We start from the raw sequence: 24282 nt of genomic DNA, 5'->3' as shown, positions 1-24282 counted from the left end.
TTCGACGTCAGGTAGGACTGATGCAGTCACCATGAAAAGGGTCGGCTCATCCTCCTCGAATTGAGCCACATGGGCCTTCTCGGCCTCCTTGTTCTTGAGCTTGCTGAGCAATTCTTGCTCGGGTGACCTCTCTTCCCACAGTACGAGCACTGGATTGGCCCGTCATCATCAATCGGCTCCTCCTTCTTTTGATCCGCCTCTTTCCCGTGCATGCGCCGGCGAGATTGATTTCTATGGCTTCTTACTACCTTTGCGGCTGGAGGGCCCATTTCTCTCGCCGGTGTCGTCACGGAGCTTTAGGCATGCAAGCCATTCCTCCTCAGTGAGGAGTAGACGACCCTCCTTGTCGACAGCTGAAATGGTATTTTTCTTCCGCTGCTCGACGTTACGCAGTCTTCCGCTCACCTCTTCCACCGTTAGGTCGTTCACGTCAAGCAATGTCTCGATTGAAATCGCGATTTGCTCGAGGTGATCGAGGACGACCTACAACATCTTCTTCACGATTTCTGTCTCGCTGATGCTGCCACCGAGTGTGGTGATGCTGTTGGCGAGCCCCGTGATCCACATTGAAAAATCATCGACGGATTTGCCGTCCTTAAAGCGGATCTCCGAGAGCTCCTTCTGCAGCTGCTCGATGTTGGATTCCCACACTCGCTGTACACCGACCCGACAAGATTTGATTCCCTCCCAGGCCGATTGCGCGGTGCGCTTGGTGGAGAGAGATGCCAGCATCTCTGGGGGCACAGATCGTAATGTGGCGGCGAACGCCAGCCGATCCTTCCCAGTACTCAATCGTTTCTCCTTCCTCTGGCTCGACAGCGTGCCATAACCATTGTGCCTGTAGGTTGACGCGCATCAACAAGGTCCACTCGTTATAGTTGGACCTTGTCAATATCGGATACTGAACGACAGCAGTCATTGTCTCCCTGATCACTCGCTCAACGACAACTCGACGCCCGTCATCACGACGTCGGCCTCTTCGTGGTGGTGATGGAGATGTCGGCACTTGGCGGCGACGTGGAGGAGTGAGCGAGCTTGCTCGGGATGGACCCCACGATGTGTTTATTTTCGCATTTTGCATTTTCTTCTACTCGAACTGAGACCTGTGTGTTGTTAGGTCGACACTCTAACCACTTGAGCTATTCAACTTGATTGTTGATAGGTTGGCTCCTCCGCAATGATATACATCGATGGTTTCAACTTGGCTCTGATACCACTTGTTGTTTTCCGATAATCGGCCAAGAAATCCTTTCTTTTCGGTGAGAGGAAATCGTCAACAGGAGGTTGTTGGAAGAAAAATAAAATGCGTAAAATAACAAAGAGAGAGAATGGCTGAAATTTTGACTGCTCTTAAAATCAGGTTATTGAATCTTTTGAACAGATTTCCTATTTAAATATAACCTATCCTAAAAATGGCTGGAGAGTGGCCAACTAAATCTGTGCCACTCCCTACAAAATTTCTGTCTAAAACTTTGGTGATCCATTCGACGTGTTTGTCAAATGATCAAACGGAGGTATTCTGAAATCGTGTGAATCTAAATAAGGAAAAACTCAAAAACTCAGGTTTTATTTAACACCATCTACGTACAAAATCGATGTCCACATGCGAAGTTAGATGATCAAACACCACAAGAGGCTTGGAGCAGACAAAAGCCTACAATCTCTCATCTCAGTGTTCAGTAGTGTGGCTTATGCCCACGTACTGGATCAACGAAGAACGAAGCTTGAAGACAAAAGCAAAAGGTATATTTTTATTGGATATGATGAGAAGACAAAAGAATACAAGCTACTTGACCTGATAAGCAAGATGGTGATAGTGAGTCGTGATGTGCGAGTAAATGAAGCAAGCAAATGAGACTGAAACAATTTGACGGAAGTCAATATCGAAGTTGGAGAATCATCAATCGTTGCACCAACAAGTGCACCAACAGACTCAGAAATTTCCGATGATGAAGATGAACCACGACAACCCAAAATGCAAAGTTTACGAGACTTGTATGACTCAACAAATGAGGCATACCTTGTATGTCTTCTGGCAAATGCTGAAAATATTAGCTTTGAAGAGGCGGTGCGAGCATGAAATACTCATATCGATACATACTTTAAGGAGAACGGGTACAAGCAATGTCCCCACGAGCATGCACTTTACACAATGAAAAGTGGAGGTAATGTGATACTTGTCGCTCTTTATGTCGATGACCTCATCTTTTCAGGAAACAATGATGAAATGATTGAAGAGTTCAAAAACACAATGACACGAGAATTTGAGATGACAAACTTGGGCTTGTTGAAGTTTTTCCTTGGTTTGGAGGTTAAGCAAGGAGAGACGAGTATCTTTATATCACAGGAGAAATATGCAAAGTAGATTTTGAAGAAGTACAAGATGGAAAATTGCAACGCGGTATCAACACCAATGGAACCAGGTGCAAAACTCTCAAAGTACGATGAAGGAGAATGAGTAGATGCAAATAGGTACCAGAGCCTGGTAGGAAGCCTTCGTTATCTTACATGCACAAGGGCATATCTTTCATTAAGTGTCGGCATTATAAGCCGGTTCATGGAGGAGCAGATTTATTCACATTGGAAGGCGTTGAAGCGAGTCCTACGGTACATCCAAGAAATGGTGCAACTTGGGTTATTCTACTCGAAAACAGAAGATTACAAATTAGTTGGTTACTCTGACAGTGATTGGTGCGGAGACATAGACGATCCGAAAAGTACATCGGGTTATGTATCTTCATGGGCAACACAGTATTTACTTGGCTTTCAAAGAAATAACCGATCGTGACACTCTCGACGTGTGAAGCTGAGTATGTGGCAGCATCTTGGTGTGTGTGTCACGCGATATGGCTTAGAAATTTGTTGAGAAAGATGGAGCTAAAGAAACGAGGTGTAATCGTGATTCAAGTTGACAACAAATCAGCAATTGAGTTGGCAAAGAACCCAGTGAACCATGAAAGAAGCAAACACATTGATGTTCGATTTCACTTTATCCGAGATCATGTGAAGGAAGGAAGCATGGAATTGCTGCATGTGGCAAGTCAAGATCAAGATGCGGACATCTTTACAAAACCACTGCCGAAAGTACTTTTCGACAAATACAAGAAGATGATTGACATGACCGATGGTAGGAGCATTTAAGTTTATGGGGGAGTTTTGTTGAAATAACCTTAAAAATGCTAAATGTTAACTTTAGTTAATTTGTTAGGAAAGTTAATTTAAAAAGTCAAGTGAAAGTAAAACCTAAAGCATTTGTATGAATCATGGTAGGTTTATGGGTGCTCTCCCATACCTATTATTAGAGTTAGAAAACTTATAAATACCTAATCCTTTTATTGTGAAGTCAGGGAGCAACAAGAGAACAAGAAAGAAAAGAAATACAGAGCAATAGAAAAGACTTTTTGATAAAATCAGTGTCTTTCGTCTCCTTGTCTCTCCTTTCTCGACATCTCCTTCACAAATACGCGAGTAGTATTTTCACAAAGTGGTATCTTCGTCTCCTTGTCTCTTCTTTCTTGACATCTCCTTCACAAATACGCGAGTAGTATTTTCACAAAGTGGTATCAGAGCGTTCTATCGTTAGTGTGTGTGAGATTTACTTCACAAATTAGTGACTTATTTTAACAATTTTAGCCCTTGCAGGTGTAGACACGATTTTGATGAACGGTCATACACCCCATACTGACCCAATATGGAATGGAAAAACATGTAAAAGGGGTTTGGAACGGGCATGCAACTATGGACAACACGTCTTGGACAAGCAAGACCAGGATATCTGTCATGCGGCCATTGACAATATGCCTTGGACATGTATGACCGTGACATCCTCCCCCACTCAATTGGTTGACGTCCCTGTCAACCGACCCGATCAAGCAAGACTAGGACATTTGTCATGCGGCCATAAGCAACATGCTTTGGACAAGCATGATCGTGACATCCTCCCCCACTCAATTGGTTGACATCTCTGTCAACCGACTCGTTACAACTCTGTGTTGTAGGCTGAGGTTGACTTTTAGGTCTCTTCAGTGTGTTTCTAGTTGATTTCAGTGTTGCAGAGTCTCGTCAATTCTGTAAGGAGATGTTGAAAACTGCTTCTTGGTTCGTTGGCTCTTGGCGTCTCCTCCGTCAAAGTTTCTCCTACATCTTTTGCTTCAGGATTCTTCTCCGTCAAAGTTTCACCTATCTGTGTTTGACGTCTTTTACTTCAGAAGAGTAGCGTTTCATGTTACTGGCGTGGACAACAGGGCTAGTCCGCATCCATGGGAGCAAATGGATCCTATACGACGCCTTTCCGATCTTGTGAATAACTTCGACTGGTCCATAATATTTTCTCACCACTCTTCGACTCTTGTTATTTTGATCTTGGAGTTGATCTGACCTCAACTTGATAAGAACACTCTCTCCTTCTTGAAACTGTCGTGGTCGACGCTTTCGACCTACCCTTCTCTTTCTCTGTCTTGATGGTACTTCTACGTGACCATGTGTTGTTTCTAAGGTTTGTCTCTGTCTCCCTCCCTCAGCGACAGTGTTGGCTAGGTGCCTCTCTCTAACCCTTGGGTGATCACTAACCGTGGTATTTGGGGCCTGATGGACCCAATTGTTAGTAAGTCATTTAGCTGCTCGTAAAATTAGCTAGCTTAGGTTCAGAAGTATGACATTCATTCGTGGCAGGTGATTCTGCCCCTGATATGACATCAACCTTGTTATTTATCTTCCAATCTGGAGATAAATACTTTGTCCGACTTCCTTGTCTCATGTTGCAATGTTTTTTAGTTGACCGCGAGACTTTTGTTGAGGTTGGCTCACTCGAGCTTCCCTCTTCCGATACGGTAATGGCAGTGAGTGTAAGTTCATCACGACTTAGATCCTGCCTCAACTGTAGTGCTAACATCTTTTTCACCCTTCCTAGCCGACAAGTGTTTGTTTAGATAATCGTCGGGTTTGACCCTGTTATTACTAAACTTTTTGCTAGGGGTATGGGGATGACTTTGTGTTCCAGTAGGAAGTCCATCCGTAACACAATGTCGAAGTCATCCATCTTAACTGTCACAAAGTCGGTTTGTCCCATCCAAATCCCCAGTTTGATGGGAGTTCTCTTCGCAACTCCTAATACGGGTAAGGCTGTTGAATTGACGACCTTTATCTTCCCTACATCCCAATGCCAAAAGATATTCAAACGTTTTGCTTTGGTCTCCGTCATGAAGTTGTGGGTGGCTCCAGAGTTGACAATGGTGTTTCTAGCTACTTTATGATTTACCCAAATCTCAACATACATAAGATCGCATTCCACTGACTTTTCTATCTCTTCCACTATTTTCTGAAGAGCGGACAAGTACTTTAGCGCCCCAACACGGGGATATCCAACAGTCCTATCTAACGGTGTTTCTGTTTCTACTGTTTCGTACTCAACTTTTGAATTAGCTCGAAATTTTTTTTGGAAGGCACATAATGCTGCCTTCTGTGGGCATTCAGATACTTGGTGAGCCCCCTTACATATGAAGCAAGAAGGGGGGTTGTGACTTTGACTCTGACTAATCTGTTTGTATGGTCTTCGCCAAGGAGCCCTACCTCTCTATTGGGAGGATTCATATTCCTCCTCCTTGTCTTCGGAGCTATCACCCCACCTCTAGGGGAGTTTGGTCGATAATTCTCATTTTCACCACTTGTGGATGCTTGATTCTGCCCCATTTATGAGGTTTCATCACTATCAAGATCAAACAATTGTTCAAGCAACAACATAGGCTGTGGAAAGGGATTGAATTCTTTGTTCGTAGAGTTTGGTTTTCACCCACGGCTTCAGCCCCATAATAAAATTGAAGATATTGTTTGTCTCGAACATATCACAAATATCTAACATAAGCCCAGAAAACTGCCTAACATAGTCTCAGATATTGCCCGTATGCCTTAGCTCTCTTAGTTTTCTCTTGGCTATTATCTCGATATTTCCTGGGAGAAACTGAGAGCGGAGTTCTTGTTTCAAGTTATCCTAAGTGTCCATAGTACATCGACCATCTTGAATGTCCATGTACTTGGACCTCCACCATAACTTTGTGTCGTCGGCTAGGTGCATTGTCGCCAACGTTACCTTCACTTCCTCTGCCCCGATATTTGTGGCTCGGAAGTATTGTTCAAGGTCGAAGATAAAGTTCTCTAGAGCCTTGGCATCTCGAACCCCACATAAGGGTTTGGGCTCTGGAACCTTTATCTTGTTAAATCGTGCTACACCCCCAGTTGGGGTTTGGTCCCTCACCGCTCTCATAGTGAGGTTTAGTTTGGTGTCTAGATCTGCCACTTTGGCCCTGACCATTCTAAGGGATTCTCTAAATAAAGTCTTCAGACAATTCTGAGACCATCTGGATAATTGGCAGTTGAGCATTGTTTAAGCCCTCGGCGTATTCCTCTGTTCGAACAATAGAGCCCGTCGAACAACCCTCTTGTTCAAAGATACTAGCTCTTGTGGCCTTGTCTTCTAGGGCCTCGACCCTAGTCATTAATTCAATGATAGACATTGTTTCAAGGTGGCGTGCCATCTCGTTGAACCTATCAGCTTTAGTGGACATCTCATTCATGCGAGATTCCAAAAGCCCCATTCCATCTGGAATTTCACTCATGCAGAGTAACTGTTCTTCGATTTTAGCTAATCGATCAGCTTGGGACTTGCCCAGTTGTTTCTTGGCGGGCATGTCTGCGTAATACTTTCCAAGGAGCCGAACTTGGCTCTGATACCACTTGTCACAATTGCACTTTGATGATAGCGAACTTGTGATTGTGCGGCACTCACTTCCCAACAACAAGTGAGTTAAGTCTTTTCGTTCTTGCGTTGCCTACGGCCAAGCGACATATGCTCGAGCCTCTGTCCCCGGTTCAAGAAGAAAGTTTTTAGAAAACGGGGGCAGAGAAATTTCGAAAGCGAGTTTTGAAAGCAAGATTTAAAAAATTGAAAATGGTGTTATATGAGAATGTAAGCAAAAAGGCAACAACAACGGCTTACTGCATATAACTATTGGGTAGGAAGAAGTTGACAACTGGGCATATCCCCCTATAGTACATTTTGGGGCATTTTAGCCCTTGCAGGTGTAGACACGATTTTTGGTGAACGGTCATACACCCTCATATTGACCCAATATAGAATCGTAAAGACCTATCTAGGATAAAAGCATGTAAAAGGGGTTTGGAACAAGCATGCAACCATGGACAACACATCCTGGACATGCATGATCGTGACACTTAGCACGCTTACATTGTCCCAATAATTACGAATCTCATCTCCGGTATCCTGGTATGAGGTGCGACTTCAACGCATCTCATAGGACAATATGATATATCGTGTGAACGCCTTTGTGTAAGGTTAACTGGTGACCCTTCCACGAGAAAAACCATACAATCAACATTTGGGAGAGTGACCTTGTGTGCCTGCCAACTACTCAGTCTACCCATGTGATCTCTCACTACTCTCAAGGCAGGTTTATAGTACGACAGTCTTCAATCTCTCACTACTCTCAAGGCAGGTTTATAGTACGACAGTCTACCCATGTGATCTCTCACTACTCTCAAGGCAGGTTTATAGTACGACGAGCTTGTTCAAGGGACCCTTGACTGTTTCCACACACGATAGTGGCACCTAGTTGCTTTGTCGTGCGCTACACTATTCAAACCTAGGCCTGGCTCGACGATACATGTTCTAATACCACTTGGTAGAGCTCTCCTAGCACTAACGGCATATTGGAGTCAATAGGATGTGGAGATTCTGGATACCGTCATACTGCTATGATGCTCCGATGAATATGAGGAATAATATCTTTGATGAGCGTAGATTTCTTCTCTCAGATTCTAGCGATTCTCTTTAGCAACGTGACTAAAACACCCCAAACCTGAATTTATGGATGAATTACATTTGAATCATGTTTTCTGTTTAAACAAAGTCCAAATGCATGGTTTATGAATCTGTAGAGTTTGAAAAAATTGTAACACTAAATATTATTTGAATCTGGAGACAAATATTAAGTCTCACATATAAATAAACAAAAACAAAACAAACAGACACTGTCCAGTTACAACTAATGATGAACATTCATTGTTGAACTTGGCTCAAACACTAAAATTTCTTTCAACCTAATCCCAACGGATCAAAAAAATCATATGTACAAAAAAAAAAAAAAAAGAAGAAAAACAAAAAAAAAACTCCTGAAAATCTCCCATTTTCAATGGCAGATTGTTGTCCCTTCCAATTGAGGACCCCTTAACAGATTGCTGGGTCGTCAACGACGTCGTCGTAGTCATCGTCAGCTCAAGCTTTTATCTATAAACCATACATCTGCTACAGGTATTCAAAACTGTCTTCCAGTATCATTTAGGCCTACATGATTGGTCGGATCAATGTAAGCGATGTGTGATATGCATGAAAGTAAAGGCTAAGACGAAGATGATTGGCATAAGAGCATGGCTGGAGCGTTGGCCTGAACTTGCCAAGGGAATTTCACTCGGAAGTGAACATTCTTCGCCGTTGAAAATAACTTTATTCGGGAAACCGTCACCGAGTAGTATGTCGAAGTCGTGAATGCCCTTCTTGTTGAAAGAAATCACAGATTGCTGCTTCCCTGGAATTCTTGGGTCGGCTTCAGGATGAGTCCCATTGACCTCCCCCATCAAGTATGTTAAACCAGGCAAGCCTTGAAGGAAGATGGTGTTCTTGAGGTTGGGAAGCAGGGTGCCATTGAAGGAATAAACGTTTTCATAGCCACGGCCGGCCTTGTCCAACCGAACAGCAGTGAACCAATCCGCAAATGGGTAATCTTCCCAGTTGAAAAGTGTTAGTCTTGCAGTCCATCCACCGGCATAATCTGAGTTAATATGCCAATTCAAGCTAACACCACAGTTATCAGGACAAGGCAACTTTTTAGGATTTGGGTAGCGCTTGATTCTAGCCCAAGCTCTTGCCTTGGCTGTCCTGTTATGAAATGGCACCAAAAGAGCTTCTGGAGGTAGCATCATTGCCTTTGCATTTGGATTGCAAGTATCAGTATCAATGTCTTCACACCCACATGCACAAGTATTGCAAGGAATCACAGAGTCATTATAATATGCTGAAAATGAAACACAGCATTTTGATTGTTTCATCTTTGGCCTTGTAATGTTGCACACAACTTGCCAACTTGCAACTGCTGTACTTGTTGATTGAAGCCCACTCGGGTCTGGAAACTCGGTCGGATCGACTCGGAGCGGTGGCCCGCATACGTATTTCGGGTTGAGAATGCCGGTGATCTTCCATTTTTGTGGTGGAGTAAGAGCTGTTCTGTTCATGTCTGGTGGAAGCTTAAAGACATGTAGTTGAAAAATAGACCTGGCTTTGCTTTCATCCATCATTGTTGGTAACAAACTTCCATTCCTACAACAATATGGCAACTTTCCGATCTTGTCATCGTCCTTTCGTTCCACCGGGAGATCTGCGATCACTGGCCTCTTATCACAACTCATGACTCCGGTGAAGTCGAAATCTTGATAGAATTGGCCTGTCGGACCGTAAATGCATTGAGAGATATCTCTTGTATAAGTATATGCTCCTCTCATGCTATGAATGAACTCTCCTCTCATCCATTCCCATGTTAAGTTCCAGTGATCCAGACGGCCCAAGGGATTGTTGTTGTCGATTGTAACTTGAGCAAGATAGTTATTTCCATAAGCTTGCATTACATCATAGGTTAGTGAGAGATCTCCATCTTGGCGAGGAAAAAATTTGGTTTTCTCTGGTGCTTTCACCTTGAATTTTGGATCCTTTGTGCAGCATATATGCATTGTTCTTTTTCCTATGTATCAGTCATTCAAACACAACTAAATTGTTACAGCTTACCAATACAAAAACAGGACAATAAAAATGTAACGAACCGCTTCTTCGGTTGAGGATTATTGGGAGGGAGTCCATTGGCTAATTTAAGGAACGATCATGTTTATAGGTAAGGAATACATCTCCATTGGTAACGAGGCTTTTGAGGGAGCCCAAAGCAAAAGCCGGACAACATCATACCATTGTAGAGTCTTTTATTCCTAGCATGGTATTAGAGTCGTGCCCTTGACTTAGTCATGACAATAGAATCCTCAAATGTCGAACAAAAAAAGTTGTGACTCATGTGTCAAACTAATGTATTTTGTTCAAGGGCTCCTAAGAAGGAGTCGAGCCTCGATTAAGGGGAGGCTATTCGAGGTCTCCATAAGCCTCGGGGAGGATCTATGTTGTACTTTGTTCGAAACCATAAGAGGTAATGATAGTCCTAACATTCCTTCTCTACCCTAAGGTTAGAAGTAGAAAAGTTAATAAGGAAAGTGGAAAGAATACCGCGACGGCGAGGCGCAGGGCACTTGTACCCATCGTTAACAAGGTTAATGGTCTTAGGCATTGGAAAACCAGGAGGCTTGATGCCGAACATCGTTCCGACCAGCTCCACGTTCACCTGAATCTCATCCATATTGCCGGCAGTTTCAATCGACGTTTTCAGATCCGTCATTGGGTAACCAGCCAAGGTGGTTCCATTCCCAACCATCACAGGGAAATCCGACCCGTCTATCACCACGGCGCCGTTGACCGACACCAGGATCTCGTGGTTTTGAAAGCCGATGAACATCTTCCATGCCTTCAGCTCCGTCAATCCGGCGTTTAGAATCATCGCCTCCGACCTGAAAGCCCATGGCTGAGCCGTCACGTTTTTCAGTCGGGGAAACACCTTCTCACGCGAAACGAAAGTGTACGACAAGAATATGCCATTGCAGTTGTTCTGCTCCGGCGGTGGTGTTGCCCCCTTCGCGTCGGCTTCGCCGGCACCAGCACCGCCACCGCCACCGCCACCTCCACCGCCGACGGTACCGGCACCGTCGCCGATGATGTAGTCTTGTCCGAAACAGATAGAAAAATGGGAAAAAAGAAGCAGGGAAATAAGGAGGGAAAGGTGGATCAAACCTTGCATTGGAAATTGCATGCCGGAAGTATTGAGGATGATAAGCGGAGAGAAATTGAAAATGGGTTTGGTGTGTGTATTTTCGTTTTGGTATAAAAGATCAGTGAAGGAAGGCGGGAAGCGGCGCCGCGCAATGACGCGGCGGTGCAGGGGGGAAAATGAGTGGAGGAAAGTCGGAAATGGAAAGGGATTGTTAGGAAAGAGAGGAGGAGAAAGAAGAAGAAGAAGAGAGAGTCAGGTTCATTTTCTGCCTCTGGTGTTACCGCCATTTTCGCCCCCTCCACAAACTGACTCTGCTTCCTTCGCTTCCTTTTCTCAAGCATTTTCTTAACCTATTAATTAAATTAAAATAAAATAAAATAAGTCTATTAACTTAAAAGATTAATTTTTTTATAATTTTGTTCTTCACAAATGTTTATATAAAAAGTTTTTAAAGTTTAAGGATCTATTAAACACTTTTAATTCTTGTCCCTCACCTCTTGTTTTTGTGAGAATGAGTCTTTGAACCAAGTGCTGAAAATTTGTTGATGTTCTTGGATCGATTACATCCTAACTTTGTATTACCCTACCATGCTAAGTCGTAATGTGTGTAGAATGAATCTTGATTGCTAAGGGAGTTCATTTTCAACTAATGATTACGTTTTTGTATAGATTCGACATGTTATTAAACAACCAATAGGTGAAAATAAATGGGTCGACAATGGCATTTAAAAAGGGTCAAAACCATCCATTTGAAAGAGGATTACTATGTGTGTTAGACAAACACGACTTTCTGCAATGGTATAATATTGTCCGCATAAGTTCTTATGGTTTTGCTTTGCTTCCCAAAAGGCCTTATATCAATGGAGAGAGTATTATTTTATTATCAACCCATAAACATTCCCTAAATTAGCGGATGTGGAACTTTCATCCAACACCTCCCCTCAAACAAAGATGCTCGACTCTATTTCTTTTTGGAGTCTTTGTCATTTTTTACTGTGGCTTCGAGGAGCCTCGACTCCTTTTTCTTTTTCGAGTCTTTTATTCCACATTTGAGAATTCTGTTGACATGACTAAGTTTAGAGCATGACTCAAAAAGAAATAGAATTGTGATCGAAAGTGCAACAAACAAAGGTGGACTTTTGATCCCACCTATGTATGTTGCCTAACGATGTGAGATTGAAACTCTAAAGAACTTAACAAAGTTCACAGCTCTCATATTTCTCTAGTTACTATTTTTAAATACATCATTTATAATTTTATCCATACAAAAATATGGTAAGTTTATTTTTTGGAACTGGATGGCAGTAAGCTGATATTATTTTCATGAAAGTATTTTTTGATACTAATGTCTGTGTTTGAAAGTGGTTTTTTTTTCTTTTTTTTTTTTACTTTTAATCTACCAATTTTAAAAAAAGGATAGAAAACAGCATTTTCCTTACCTTTTAAAGTAACCAATGGCTCAGAAAAGTACCAATTACCAATTACCAATTACCAATTACAGTAACCAATTACTGTAAAACGAATTTATTTGTATTGAATAATTATGATGAAAATATCTTTTGTTTAGGTTAAAAAAGTTAAAAAAGTATCTTCAATTTTACCTTAATATAATTGTAGGAGAGATATCTTGGAAACCCCATATTTATTAACAAAAAAGAGAGAAAAAAAAAAAAGAAAAGAAAAAGGCAACCGATATTGTCTTTGACTGAGCCACAAACCCCAACCCCAACCCAACAACCTAACCCATTATGCTACGAAAACAACAGAGCCATCACATGGAAACCCCAAACCCAAACCCAAACCCTTTTCTTCTTCACTCAAAACTCACTACAAACAAACAAACACACCGACCCCAAACCCCAAACCCCAAACCCCAAAGCAAATTAAATGTAAAACTTCTAAGCATCTGCAACCTCCGGCGTCTCTCCCGCCGCCAGTACCATCTCTGCTGCTTCCACTTCCCTTCCTCCATTCTCCCCCTTCTCATCAATGCTGTTCGCCTTCCCCAACGCCTTCAGCGCCAAGTGCGCCGCCTTCTGCCCTGATATCATCATCGCCCCGAACGTCGGCCCCTGCATCCCACCAATTCAAAACATCTCATTACAATTCATTCAATTTCATCGTCATTTATTCAATTTCATCACCCTTCCTTACCATTCTTGGCGCTCCGTCGATCTCCGCAACCTCCATCCCTGTCACAATCATTCCCGGAACCACCTCTCTCGTGAATCTAACAATGGCATCCTCCGCCGAGTTCATGTCCAGCGCCTTCATTCCCGGCACGCTGTCGATCATCCCGATGCTCTTCAGCCGCTTCACTCCCGTGGCGCCGAATGGTCCGTCGTGCCCGCATGAGCTGACCACGATCTTAGCTTCCATCACATTGGGGTCCATGCAAGACTGTGTGTCGTGGTTCATGGACACCAACGCCCAGTTCGTGACCACGCCGCCGACTCTGCCTTCCTTCACGATCAAATCCTCTGCCGCCACGGCGTTGAACAGCTTCACGTTTGGCCGGGCCAACAGCTTGCTCATGATCGTTGATGTGAACAGAGCCGCGTGCTTTATCACGACATAGTCTTCTTGTTCATCGTACTCCACTTCCAGCTCGTCCAAGAAGTAATGGGCTGGCTTCCGCACCACCTGTTAAATTCAACTCAAAATCAAACATTTTCCCAGGCTTAAGAACTTCAAATCTCCCAATTAAATTCAATCTCGGGGTTCTAAAACGACATGCATGAGTACAAATCATGAAAAGCTTTGTGGGTTTTTCAAAATTTTGGGTATTTCCAAAGAAAGAACAAAAAACAGAGCATCCATCCAAATATGGAAGAAAAAAAAAGAAGAAAATGAGACGTTATGGGTATACATGGAAAGGGAAATGAATTTGTTACCATAGCAGAGAAGAGCTGGCCGCCAAGCCATGCACCGCCGCCAGGGCTGACGGATTGTTCAATGATGGCGACTCGAACAGAGGGGTCTTTGCTGAGTTCATAAGCGCAAGAGAGACCGGCAGATCCAGCTCCGACAACAATGACGTCAGTGTCGGCGTAAGTGATCATGTCGGTCATGTAGCGGCGGGTCATCTCCCGGGAGACGATGGACTCCCTGATGGGGTTGAATTTGAATTGGTTCAAATCGTAGGGAGGCTGAGCGGCGGAGGCGGAGATGGAGAGGGAGGCGGCAGCGGTGGTGGGTTTGAGACGGAAAGAAGGAGTAGGGAGCAAAGGGGAGCCATGGAAGGAGGATTCGAGCAAGGAGGGCCTGTGAAGCTTGGTGGGGAGAGAAGAGGCAATGGAAGCCATTTTTGAAGCAGATGAAAACAGAGGAGATGTAATTTTGGGATGAGAGTGTGTGTGAAGAAGATGGGAAGGGAGAAGGGTTTTATAGAAGATATCGAAGACTACCGCACACAATTTTACATCTAAATTTCAAATATTTACAAAATATAATTATTATATTTAGATATTTAATTTTTTTTTTTTTATATTTCATGACCTGACAACCTCATCGATTACGTCTAAGTTGAATGTCTGAAAACTCAGTTCCATTTGCAGGTTTATATTTTTTTATTCTACTAATCCAACCAACTTAAAATTAGAGTTACAATCTTACCCAACACAACACTGTGCTATCTTTTATTTTTATAATAAATGAGATTTTTAAAATAATTAAAAAAATAATAATCGAACCCTGCTGACTTTATAAAAAAAGTTTTTAAAAATAAAAAATAAAAAAGTTAAAAATATCTGGGAGGGGACACGTGGGGAGAGGATAGAAAATGAAGGGTTGAGAATGAGGTGGTAGGGTTGTACACGTGTCATCCATGATAGCCATTGTGATTAAATATATATATTATATTTGTTTTCCAATATCTGACGTTTGCTCAGAGATATTTTTTATATATCAAAAACATATTTATATATGCGCCACTCCTTTTTCTTTTAATTCTTTTCCACTCATTTTAATGCCATTTTTAGAAATATATTTTTTGTATTAATACCAATTTTTAACGCTAATTTAAGTCAATTAATTATAAATATTTGTTCATTTACTAAATAATTTCTCTAAACTGAGGGGAAAAAGAAAATCAAATTTTATTTAACAAAAAAAAAAATAATAATAATGCTAATTTATTAAGATAGAAATTACATATTTTTTTCTACCTGATATTATTAAATTCACAATATCTTTCTCCTATCTCACTCATTTATAATTGACGTCTCCATCGTTAGCTACATCACATCTCAACTTGTTCTTGTGCATCCACTATTTTTCGTCCTCTTCGACATGAGAGCGGGCTATTATTAAAACCGGATGAAATCTTATAATTCGAGTTTTTTATTTATTTATTTATTTTACATATGCTCTAAAAAATTGTGTTTAAATAAAAATTTCTACTCTTCTTGCTTTCCTTTTCGCTCTCTTGATCTCTTACGAGTTCACTTTTTTCACTCCTTCATGTGAATTTGTTGCATGTTTGAAAAAAAAAAACACTGTACATTGCTGCTAGTCATTGTGTGGTGTTCACGAGACCTTGTGTTTGTGTCGCTTAACACCCTACTAGAATGTGGACTCTATTTTTAAGAGAGTGATAAAATTGTCACTTTCATATAAAATCTTCAATAATTAGTCATAACTTTAAATAAAGGCGATTTTAAAAAGAGAAAAAAAAAAGAAATGAAAAGACTTCAATAACATTATTATTTTATATAACATACAAATAAATAAAAAGATAAATTGAGCTGCAATAAATCATTTTAGAAATGAAAATTCAACCTTTTATTATTATTATTATTATTTACAAATTCCTAAGTTTAAGGGTTTGTTTTTTTTTTTTTTTTTTTTTTCACTAATTTACTAATCAATGATCTATTTTTAAAGATTTTTTAAGTTTTTAAATAGCATATTGTCACCGGGATTAAAGATAAAAAAAGAAGTAAATTGAAGTTGTGAACCAACCTAAAAAGTATTAAAAGTACAAATAACACATGTTTTAAGAAAGTAACATTGAAAAGAGGACAATACTTGCTAGAGGTGGACTCGAGCCGTTACATACTTTTAGACTCTCGTTGAAACTTCTCATATTAAAAAATTCTTAACCTAAGTGTTCAATCGGGGTCTTAGAGTTGGCCAGCCCCATGACTTGGGTTCACTTAAATCACTTTTAGGCTCTTAAAATTCATATATTCTACTTCTATTTCAAGGGTGTATTTGGGTTTTCAAAGTGCATCTAGTCTCTCGTTTTCTACTCTCTATGGTCCATTTGGTCATCGCACTTCATGCGCATAAGCCGAGGTGCTCTCGAGCTCCAAAGAAGTCTAACATGAATGGAAGAGTCACGACTTGCTATAGGTAACATCTCTAACAAGGGGCTAGGTGTTGTGGTCCTCTAGGAATCTCAAAAATAATATCTTTTAAGACAAACAAAGTTAAGGTGGTTTTTATGTGGCAGCTTAGTCATTCATTTATGTCGTCTTTGTCAGGGGCAAAATTGTCAATTCATCATCACATATTTAGCTGCCACATAAAAACCACATAAATTTTTTAAAATTTCTTAATCTTTCAAAAATTTTAAATCAATCAAAATTAAAGTAAAATTATAAAAATTGAACGTGAACCAAAGGAAAAATCAACGTGTACAACCAAAATCAAACTAGAAACGAGTGAAAAGCTCGAATCAAATGGAATGTAACGAACCAACAATGAATCAGATTGAACCAAGTTGAATTAAGCTGAATCGATCGCAAACTGATCCAAATCGATTTTTCATTGAGTGATTTCCTTCTCCTAGCAATCCTGGCTCATATTCTTCCTCGGATGAAATCAACTAAAAGTGGTGGTAAACAACAACACTACCCCATGATCACCTATAACCGACGGTGGGAGAAGACCATAGAAACAATGAGAACTTCAAATAGAGTAGAAACTCTAACACATTCAAGAAAAAAAAAAATTAAAAAATTGAAAGCCAAATTGATATACGTAAATGGTCATCCAGAGTGAGAATATTTGCTAAAATCAACACATTTAAATAGCCGTGAAAACTTTCTATTTATAATCATTTACAAAATTAAATAGATTACAAACTTTAGTAGAGGCTCTGTGGTTGACAAAAATTTATATAAAAATTACTTTCGAATTGCTAGATACGTGGTCTATGTTTCTCGGGAAGTAAATATTTTATTTTGAATTAAGAATTGAAAGTTATGAAAATTCAAAGAAATAGTTTTGAAATGTAAAACATGAGGAAAAATACAAAAAAATTAACCAAAGGAACCAACGAATGACGGTAGGACACGCGTCGATCAATGGCGGTAGAAGCGTGTCATAGCCAGAGGTGGACATACGTCAAATGCAAACCAAATGAATGCATCCTCCCTTGAGCAACGATACGCAGTGCGACCTGAACCGTACCCGCGACCTGGTAACCAATTCGTACTTACAACCTACATCCACGACTCAACCCGACAACCAGCGTGCAAACTCGAACTAGCACCTGCGAATTAGGGTGACCCATCCCCCACCATTTGACCCGACCTGACCCGTGCGCTGGCCCGCAACCCGCGATTGTAGCTTCGTCTGGCCCGTGATACGCACGCATAAGGATACCTTTCGATGTGTGTAGAACGCATGAGCCACATGTGAATCACATTTTCTTTGTCGTTTGACACCCCATTTGTCAGTTTTTCATCCCGATTTTAATACTAATCTCATTTGATGCGAATTAGGTCACACTAGAGGAAATTTAGAAATTTTGGACATATTGGTGGGAAATCGTACTAAAAAAGGTACACGACCAACCTATAAATAACTACCAGAAAATTAGAATGCAATGCTTGGAGTAATCACTTAGAATGCAATGCTTGGAGTAATCACTTGGTAGTTATAATTATGTATAGGTAGTAATAAAATATTGATGGATGTTATCACCCTGTTGAGCATGTGTGACTGTTGCATTATTACTTGTACACTAGCTTCAGGTCAATGAATGTGAAAATTTTCCCCATAGAGAGTAAGTAGTAGAAATAGCTTAAACCTAGGGTGAGAATGTTGGTTTGGCTAGACCATGACCTAGGGTGCAACGCCTCCAGAGGTCTAAGTGCAGCTAAATCGTGAGAGACAATCAATGGGTGGGGCTCTAATGCTCCTTATCGAACAGACTCGGGGAATTGAATATGATAAACCTAGAGACGAGAATCCCTATGAGACTCCCAAACCCCCTTAGAGACCTAGTAAACCACCTCAGCAATCCGAGTAGACAATGGTAGCCTTCTAGGTTGTTAGCAACGGGTATAATGTATGAGGAGCTTCCACTTCTTTTGCCACTATGATACGGTATCATCGAGCTAGGCGTGACGCTAGTTAGAATTGTGTTACTAAGAGATGAATAGACTACTGTGCATGATGGATTAGAAGGATAGATAGACTATTGCGCACGATGGATATGTCCTATGGGAGAGCGTTGATCATGCAGGTAACTAGTAGAGCTGGCACGTACTGGGGGTAGCGCCCCCAACCTTGGGTGACTTCATGACCTGTGGGATGGGTTTGCCAACTAACTCCCTTATGGGTGACAAGTAGACTAGCACTCACCATGTTGTCCCCCACCTAGTACAAAGTTATTTGGGGTAACGCCTCATCTTTAGATACCAGTTACCGCTGCGAAGGATAGGCTAGCTACCCAGACCCATTAATAACAAGAGTTGAATCTCTAAAGCCTACAAGTAAAGCACGTAATCCTCTATCGGGTCAAAGAGGTGATGGACGCCTACAAATAGGTTGCTTAATTGGTATATTTACATACTCGCCCTTTTTCCCTTTCTCTCTCAAGTGTTTGACGATGTTGGTCAAGGCGAGGGATGCTTGGGAAGAAATTAACAAAGGAGACAAAAGAAATACAAATCAACCTATACTACCCTATTCTACAAATGGTAATGAAAGTTCGAATTGAACCAACCTATATTTATTAAATGGAAAATACAACTCAACCTACAGTAACCTATACTACTAAAGAAAATGTAAATTTATCCTATGCATGTGTCACGGTCTCGGGTTTGCAATGCTTTCGTCAACCTCACAGGGGTGCCTTGCCTTTATCTGCAAAATGTAGTAGCACGAGGCTTGAGTATTTTAAAAATACTCAGTAAGTGACCCCCTATCAGGGTTATGATGCAAGAATATGCGGATGCAATGACGAGACCTATCATAACAGTCTATTTTCCTACGGTACTATCCCTAATTTCGAGTATATTTGAATTCCGTCCCTCGAAGTTGCTCCAAGTATCACCGGTAGTTATTTCTTATTAGAACGTCCATCTCGTTTTTTTGTTAATAACTCAAATTCCTTAGTCGCAGCTGCAGGCGCTCGGGCTGCAGGCCGTGAGGGTGGGCTGGAGTTGGTGAATTAGTTTTGGGTCGCTGCTGGTGTATGGGTTGCAGTGCTGGGCGGTTTGCTGCAGGGTCGAATGGGCTGTGGGCTGAGACTATTTCTGGGTCGGGGGCAGAGAGGTTGGGTTGACTAGGCCAGGGTTGCAGATGTGCAGTCAATTAGGTTCTCACTTTCCCATTTTTTCAAAATATTTCTCTTTATAAAATTAGTTGTTTTTGTTATTCCAAACAATTTACAAACAAAATTACACCATTCTTTATTTAAGAAATCGCGACATATAAAAGTAATAACAAGTGAACACGATTATTCTATCATACACCACTTATGCATGCATGTTTAGATCAACGTTGCTTCAATTCTAGGTAAATGGAACAATTATCTTTTATTTTGAACACGATTCAAGATTCATGATATCGTCTAAGTCTACTGATTATAATACCGTTGGTGCCTTCCTCCAAACCCGTTTTAGTATTCGTGTTTTTTATTAATGCAATTTAACATTTAGTAATTTAACACTAATACTGTGATGTCCCACGTTGATTGGGGAGGAGAACCAATCACCCTTTATAAGGGTGTGGAAACCTTCCCCCAGCAGACGCGTTTTAAAGCCTTGAGAGAAAGCCCGAAAGGGAAGACCGAAAAAGAACAATATCTGCTAACGGTGAATCTAGGTCGTTACAAATGGTATCAGAGCCAGTCACCGGACGATGTGTCGGCCTTCTCGCTGTTCCCCGAAAGAGGGTAGACACGAGGCGGTGTGCCAGCAAGGACGCTGGGCCCCGAAGGGGGGTGGATTGTGATGTCCCACATTGGTTGGGGGAGGAGAACAAACCACCCTTTATAACGGTGTGGAAACCTTCCCCTAATTAGACGCATTTTAAAGTCTTGAGGGGAAGCCCGAAAGGGAAAGCCCAAAGAAACCTTCCCTTAGCAGACGCATTTTAAAGCCTCGAGGGGGGCGGAAAAGCCCAAAGAAAGCCCAAAGAAACCTTCCCACAAGACGCATTTTAAAGCCTTGGAGTAAGTTTTTGGAACATGTTTCAACATATTTATAGTGTAAACATCGTTAGGGTGCCAAAGTAACTGAATGGGTAAGTAGCCAATCCCTAAAACGGACGTAACAAATCTCCAACTTCAATCAAATTTTACATGGGAACTTGTATTTGTTTGCCATCATCGTTGTATGATAGTTGATCGTTGTCGAGTTTGTCATTAGATTTTATTATACCGCTACTTTTACATGAGCTTTCTCACGAACTAAATTTTTTTTTATAATCAAAGGCAAGAAAGAGACCGTTCATGTCAGAAATTTGGTTGTGCCAATAAACTTTATTCTTTTTTTTTTTTCGAGAAATCCAAAAGTAAGGATTAGGGAAAAACATAAGTCACTCATCTCAACATGATATGTAAATTGCTCGGTAATGTTTCGCTTTTAGCAATGATTTGATCTATTTGACAAAAAATTTCTATTCAAAAGATCATTTATCTTCTCCATTCTCGAGAGGAATGCATCAACAAAACTGTCCTTCCATATAGAACATTGTGGCATTAACTCATAATTTATCTAATTTACGACCTCTACTTGACGCAATATCTACCACTCAAGAGTGTGAATAGATATGAAAATATTATGACTCAACCAAAGAATACAATTTAAGAATGAGAAATAGAATTGGAATTGTAGATTAAATCTTCATTGATATTCACAGCGTTTAAATAGATACCAACTAATACCTACAACTACAAATGAGTAAATATAAACTAACTAAATCTATTCAAATTTAACTGATTATGAATATATAAGATATATTCCCTAACTAATATATTCGTTACTAATATCATATATTCCATAACTAATTCAAACTAGAAATAAGTTGCGACAAGCTCTTACAAGAAAATAATCCTTTAATTTCAAATGTCTTTTTTATGCATTGATGCAAATGATTGTCTCTAAGATGTCGATGGACCGACTCCATCGTCTATCACCCAAATTTCTTCATTCACGAAATCGAGTATTTGCATTGTCATCCATACTTCATAAGTAACAACTAGTTCCAGACTCCATTTACTAGCTTGAAGGACAATTTTAGCATTCAAAGACTCCATTTAAGAACAATAAATTGTGTGTACATTGAGGTCTAGCAAACGATTAGGATAGTGATGCGCACGACCCTAGATAGATAACAAAGTTACGTTGACTTGAGATATAGGAGCTTGGGTTTCAAGCCTGCAACAATGTATGCTTGAAGGTGACCTCGATGAAAGACATACTAAAAGTCAGATGAAGGGCAAGCTAAGTACATGGATCATCAGACCATTTGACATTGTAGATCGGATCAAGCCAGTGACATACAAATTAGCCTCTACTACCATCGCTCTTTGCGGTGCATAACATCTGCCACATATTCATGCTTCGCAAATACTTGACTGAATTATTTAATAGACAATAACCTGAATTATTTAATCACGTTCGAGAATGAAAGTTTCTTTTATAGACATATGATGTAAGGATGTCTTGCGATATTCTTTCAAATTTTGGCTAAATAGAACATACCAGTTGGTCTCCTTATTGGGATGTCTATTTCTGGAGCCAGTATGCTTAAACTTACTTTAAATTCAAATCAAATAATAATAATATTTTATTTTGAACACGATCTAATTATATAGCATTGAAATCATATGAACTGTGTTGTTTCATTTTAATAATAATAACAATAAAAGAAAGTGAACACATGCGACACAGTTAAAATCCACCATAACCACGAAAAACCAAGTGCATTGCAGAATCATTGTGGATGTTGTAATACGCAACCGTTCGACAATCGTCCAGAATTTTTCCTGCGAAAATGAGCCTCAGCGTATCAGCTGGTAAGCCTATCTTGGCTTCAATCTTAGCCTTCACATTGCCAATCGTGTCCGACGGCAAAAACATCTAGGGCCAAAATCATGCCACTCTGCAAAGATTTCACAAACACATCCATCTCTACCAAACTAGATCAACACTCAAATGGGTTTAGCTTAAAGCAACAAACCCACAATTGGAAGGATTCTTATAAAGCTTTGATGTGGCTTCAAATTGTTGGAACAATTCTTATAAAGCTTTGATGTGGCTTCAAATTGTTGGAACAATTCTTATAAAGCTTTGATGTGGCTTCAAATTGTTGGAACAATTCTTATAAAGCTTTGATGTGGCTTCAAATTGTTGGAACATGTTTTCAACATATTTATAGTGGTAAACATGATTATGGTTCCCTTGGTGTAAGTTTTTGCATTAAATTAGGAAGAAGACGAAGAGATTTCTCTTTCTTTTGGGGAGTGGAATCAACAAATCTCCAACTTCAATCAATTTTCTTCAACTCTTTGGAAAAACAAAACAGGTTGCTCCATTAATTTAATTAATCCAACAAAATATTTACCTTTCAAATAAATAATTTACCAAATAACGGTTTAGTTTGAAATTTCTCCCTAGAAAATAAGAGTATCAATTTCGACAACATAAGTCAACATAAATTGCTCAGTAATGTTTTCGCCCTATCAATAAATTCTCACACAAATCGAACATGTATATGACTATTTTGCTTTCAAAAGAAAATCACTGTTCTTCTTCATTCTCCACCATAAGGTGAGTTATATTTTTTCCATGATTTAGTTAGTTTATATTAATATATTATATATATTAAAAATAAAAAATATATTTAATTTAAAGTGTAAAAATTATTATTTAATATATTAGATATATTGAATATAAAAAAAATATATATATGGGGACACGCAAGCCAAGGAGTGGAACATGAATAAACCAAGACTGCATTCGATTGAGATCGATCCTGATGATATAATAGTTAAGAAAGACTCTTATGAATTGAAAGTTACTACTTATATTAACAAGGTGCACATTCTTTTTCGGTGGTTGAGTCATAAGAACTTCATGGTTAGCCTGTTTTTCTTGGAGCAATCTTCTTAAAAATTCACGTTGGTTTAAACAGCATGGCTTGATAAGCAAACACCCAATCACATGCCCCATCCTTATTTTCTTTGCTCAACATACCTATCATTTGTGTTCCTAAGACTTGAATAATAAGCTAATGCATGTCATATATGCATGTGCAACCATCACAACTATAACTATCACAATCATGATATAATCAAATACAATAATATCAAATCAGGTGAGGTTAATTAAGATAACACTTACATTAAATACAACATGAGTAAGATGTTATTAGCCTCAACCTATTCAATTCCTGAAAAATTAACCTAAATTAAAGATCTTAATAGTAAATGTTTATGAATTTACTGAAAATGTTATGATTGCTGTTTAGGTAGAGCTCAATGCTGATTTTGCCGTTCAAGTTCTTCCACTGCTTCAATATCAACATGAGGGAAAAGGTCCAAAAAAGAAATAGGCAAATTCCGCAGTTTTTTGCTCAATTTCTGGTGGGATTAGATTTTGGTCGGTACGAGTCAAGGGAATGACCTCTTGGCCTATCTTTTGCTCAATTTCTCGTGGGTCAGATTCTGATCGGTACGAGTCAAGGGAATGACCTCTTGGTCTCCCTTTTGCTCAATTTCTCGTGCGGTCAGATTCTGATCGGTACGAGTCAAGGGAATGACCTCTTGTTCTCCCTTTTGCTCAATTTCTTGTGGGGTCAGATTTTGATCAATACGAGCCAAGGGAATGGCCTCTTGGCCTCCCTTTTGCTCAATTTCTTGTGGGGTTAGGTTCTGCTCAGTACGAGTCAAGGGAATGGCCTCATGGCTTCACTTTTGATCGATTTCTCATGGGGTTAGATTCTGATCGGTACGAGTCAAGGGAATGGCCTCTTGGTCTCCCTTTTGCTCAATTTCTCGTGGGGTCAGATTATGACTGGTACGAGTTAAGGGAATGACCTCTTGTTCTCCCTTTTGCTCAATTTCTCATGGAGTCAGATTTTGATCGGTTCGAGTCAAGGGAATGGCCTC

At 40.2% G+C, this 24282-nt stretch overlaps 2 protein-coding genes across 2 annotated transcripts; both read right to left on the bottom strand.

Annotated features, from left to right (window-relative positions):
- Positions 1–7959: 7959 nt before the first annotated feature.
- On the bottom strand, positions 7960–11243 carry LOC111783842 (COBRA-like protein 10). Its single transcript, XM_023664686.2, has 2 exons — positions 10331–11243; positions 7960–9803 (listed from the first exon to the last, which is right to left on the bottom strand). The coding sequence occupies exons 1-2, from the start codon at positions 10965–10967 to the stop codon at positions 8374–8376; spliced, it is 2067 nt and encodes a 688-aa protein (XP_023520454.2). The 5' UTR covers positions 10968–11243; the 3' UTR covers positions 7960–8373.
- Positions 11244–12553: 1310 nt separating this feature from the next.
- Positions 12554–14294, bottom strand: LOC111783834 (thiamine thiazole synthase, chloroplastic). Its single transcript, XM_023664681.2, has 3 exons — positions 13823–14294; positions 13083–13571; positions 12554–13000 (listed from the first exon to the last, which is right to left on the bottom strand). Exons 1-3 carry the CDS (start codon positions 14231–14233, stop codon positions 12827–12829), a joined length of 1074 nt encoding a protein of 357 aa, XP_023520449.2. The 5' UTR covers positions 14234–14294; the 3' UTR covers positions 12554–12826.
- Positions 14295–24282: the final 9988 nt, after the last annotated feature.

The sequence above is a fragment of the Cucurbita pepo genome, chromosome 14 (genome assembly GCF_057944985.1).
Source record: "Cucurbita pepo subsp. pepo isolate OVF chromosome 14, ASM5794498v1, whole genome shotgun sequence".
NCBI lineage: Eukaryota > Viridiplantae > Streptophyta > Magnoliopsida > Cucurbitales > Cucurbitaceae > Cucurbita > Cucurbita pepo.
The sequence above is the reverse complement of the archived record's forward strand: the minus strand, read 5'-3'. Positions and strand labels throughout refer to the sequence as shown.

What these genes read in the sequence shown, in the direction of transcription:
- LOC111783842 (XM_023664686.2), bottom strand. Translation starts at nt 10,967, where the DNA reads ATGCAATTTCCAATGCAAGGTTTGATCCACCTTTCCCTCCTTATTTCC. An exon ending in CCCTGCGCCTCGCCGTCGCG is followed by an intron (nt 9,804 to 10,330) that starts GTATTCTTTCCA and finishes ACTGATACATAG; the next exon opens with GAAAAAGAACAATGCATATA.
- LOC111783834 (XM_023664681.2), bottom strand. Translation starts at nt 14,233, where the DNA reads ATGGCTTCCATTGCCTCTTCTCTCCCCACCAAGCTTCACAGGCCCTCC. An exon ending in GCCAGCTCTTCTCTGCTATG is followed by an intron (nt 13,572 to 13,822) that starts GTAACAAATTCA and finishes TGAATTTAACAG; the next exon opens with GTGGTGCGGAAGCCAGCCCA. An exon ending in TCGACGGAGCGCCAAGAATG is followed by an intron (nt 13,001 to 13,082) that starts GTAAGGAAGGGT and finishes GGTGGGATGCAG; the next exon opens with GGGCCGACGTTCGGGGCGAT.